The sequence below is a fragment of the Sinocyclocheilus anshuiensis genome, unplaced genomic scaffold, assembly GCF_001515605.1.
Source record: "Sinocyclocheilus anshuiensis isolate Anshui unplaced genomic scaffold, SAMN03320099.WGS_v1.1 scaffold536, whole genome shotgun sequence".
In the NCBI taxonomy this organism is placed as follows: Eukaryota; Metazoa; Chordata; class Actinopteri; order Cypriniformes; family Cyprinidae; genus Sinocyclocheilus; species Sinocyclocheilus anshuiensis.
In genome coordinates this window covers 1,721,052-1,723,520 of record NW_015557179.1, presented here as the reverse complement: position 1 = coordinate 1,723,520, position 2,469 = coordinate 1,721,052, and the positions used below count along the sequence as shown (strand labels likewise).

The 2,469-nt window shown below is 37.8% G+C and overlaps 1 protein-coding gene across 1 annotated transcript in view; it reads left to right on the top strand.

The window, feature by feature from the left end:
* The window catches only part of LOC107678503 (molybdenum cofactor sulfurase-like), a 9,978-nt gene extending 8,247 nt beyond the window's left edge, over positions 1-1,731 (top strand). The window contains exons 13-14 of the mRNA XM_016473781.1: positions 1,253-1,354; positions 1,516-1,731. Coding sequence (XP_016329267.1) covers positions 1,253-1,354; positions 1,516-1,529 — 116 coding nt within the window. The 3' untranslated portion in view covers positions 1,530-1,731. The remainder of the gene's footprint in view (positions 1-1,252; positions 1,355-1,515) is intronic.
* The last annotated feature ends 738 nt before the right edge of the window (positions 1,732-2,469 follow it).

The window sequence follows — 2,469 nt, the reverse complement described above, 5'->3', positions numbered from 1 at the left end:
GACACTTGCGCTTCCGCTAGCGACGTCACTTGCAGGCTTTATTTTTTATTTTGTTCTATTTTTTTTTTATTACTTTTTGTTTGAATCTCTCAACATTTTACAACAGTAGCCAGGTGGTGAAAACAAGAAAAAAGAAACTAAATTACAATGCCACTTGCAATCACCACTTGCACTCTCCGCTACCTGCGGACGTGACTTGCAATCGACACAAATCGTGCGTGTTGCCAATGGAGACAAGAAGCTGTGGTGGTGATTAAATGTTTAAAACTAATTTAGTACTATAACATACAGGGTCCTGCAAGAAAAAGACAAGACCCACAAATCCGTGGCCACAGAACAGCAGAATATGAACGCATGCACAAAGTCTCTCGTTAAGCGTTTTCCTCCTGTAGAAAAACATAAACACTTAACATGGCTTAATGTATTAAGATGCTATTAAAATATCAAATTCAATATACAGTTTATTAATATAATGAATATGTATATAGTATTTTCCTCCCATACCGCAAAACGTGGCATGATGTGGCATAATGGACTAAAAAGGCCAAATTCTAGTGAAGTGACATGTGGCCAAGTATGGTGACCCTTACTCAGAATTAGTGCTCTGCATTTATCCCATCCAAAGCAAGTGGCGATTGCAAGTGACATTGTAATTTAGTTTATTTTTTTCTTGTCTTCACCACCTGGCTACTGTTGTAAAATGTTGAGAGATTCAAACAAAAAGTAATCAATAACTAGAACAAAATAAAAAATAAAAAAGACTGCAAGTGATGTCAATTGCGGAAGCGCAAGTGTCTGCGAATGCAAGTCTGAGAGTGCAAGTGCAAGTCTGCAGCCAGACCCTTCTCGTTAGTGTAGCGGGTTGAGTGAGGCATGATACGTTTTGGCATTGAGGTTGAAGGTCCACGCACTCATTTTGAAATTATATAAAATATCTAGGGTTGGATTTAGTTTGCAATTTGAATTATTTTTATAAGATCCCATGAGCCCTGATAAATGCAATTTCAACTATTTCTGAGCTATCGATATCAACCAATTCAGCACCAGAGCCATGGACAGTTTAGTTAAGGTATACCTTTAGAGTCTTCGTAGCATGCTAAGAGACAACATTATCGGGAAACGCACACCAGAGGTGTGCTGTGCACATTATATACTGTAGCTCTGCATTTGTACTGTATGTCAATTATTTCATTTGTTTGTATACGTCCCTATAATGGCAAGCAATTTACCTTAATGATGTCTTCATGTCCAGCGGGGGACTGTGGTGCCACTGCTCTCTCTCTAGTGAACGAGGCACAGTTTCTGCTTATTAACAGAGCCAGCGTGTCTTTCTGCAAGAACACGTTGCCAACAGGTATAGTAATGCCAGCAGCAACTGACCAATACAGTACCTTCTTCTTCAAGAAAGTGCTGTTTAGTCTGTCTTTTTAAAATGTTGTCAACCAGTACTCTACGAATATATAGTATACTTCTTCATTATTTTGGGATGTTTTTGTTATATTTGGTATGTTAAAGACATGATAGTGTGAATGAAGGAACATGGCATGACATGGAGCAGCTCATTCAGAGTTTTAGGGCAAATCTGGTCATCTCAGGACAGGAGGCATTTTCAGAGGACGGCTGGTCTCACTTGACAATAGGAGACACACAGTTTCAGGTTAGTGGAAACAGCTGATGTAATAGACACAGCCATAATCAGCCAGAATTTAGATGCACAGGTCTTTTCTTGATGTTTTGTTTAAGGTGATTGGGAGATGTGGCCGCTGTCAGATGATTGGAGTTGATCAGAAATCAGCCACTAGGACCTAGGAACCCCTTCGGTCTCTTTCTGAATGCAGAAGTGGAAAGGTCTGTAAAAACAAAACTCCTTATTCTTGTTTTCTTCCTTTGATTGCTTTTACAAGAAGACAGAAATTATATTTCCATAATATGAAAATTACATTACTTCTCTTTTCTCCTCTGCTCTTGTTCTTAGGTGACTTTTGGTGTTTACTTGGCTCACCAGTCAGCAAGGAACACCACTGCTGTCCTCGTCTTATCCGTAGGGGCCTGTGTTATTCCACGAATATCAGAATCTACTGAGAAACCTTAGAATTATTTTGTCATTTTTGTTTGATTTTTAAACGAACGAATGAATGTAAATGTATTGTAAATATTTCATACACTTTGAACAGACTTTATGCATTTTTCTAATTCAATATGAAATATATTACATTTTTGTGTCTTGTAAACATGCTATTTAGCCATAGGAGCTAAAACAATCCACCATTTCCAGAGTTTAAAAAATACAGCCTTTTCTTAGATATCAGATTATGTTAGACTTGCATCACTGCTGTGATTACTTGAGGAAGTACACGTTTTCTTCTACAGAACATTTATTTTTACTCAATATAATTATCATGCAATCTCCTTGCAGAGGATGTAGCAATGATTGCATATTTAGAAGAGGCCTGAAATGGATATGGTCTG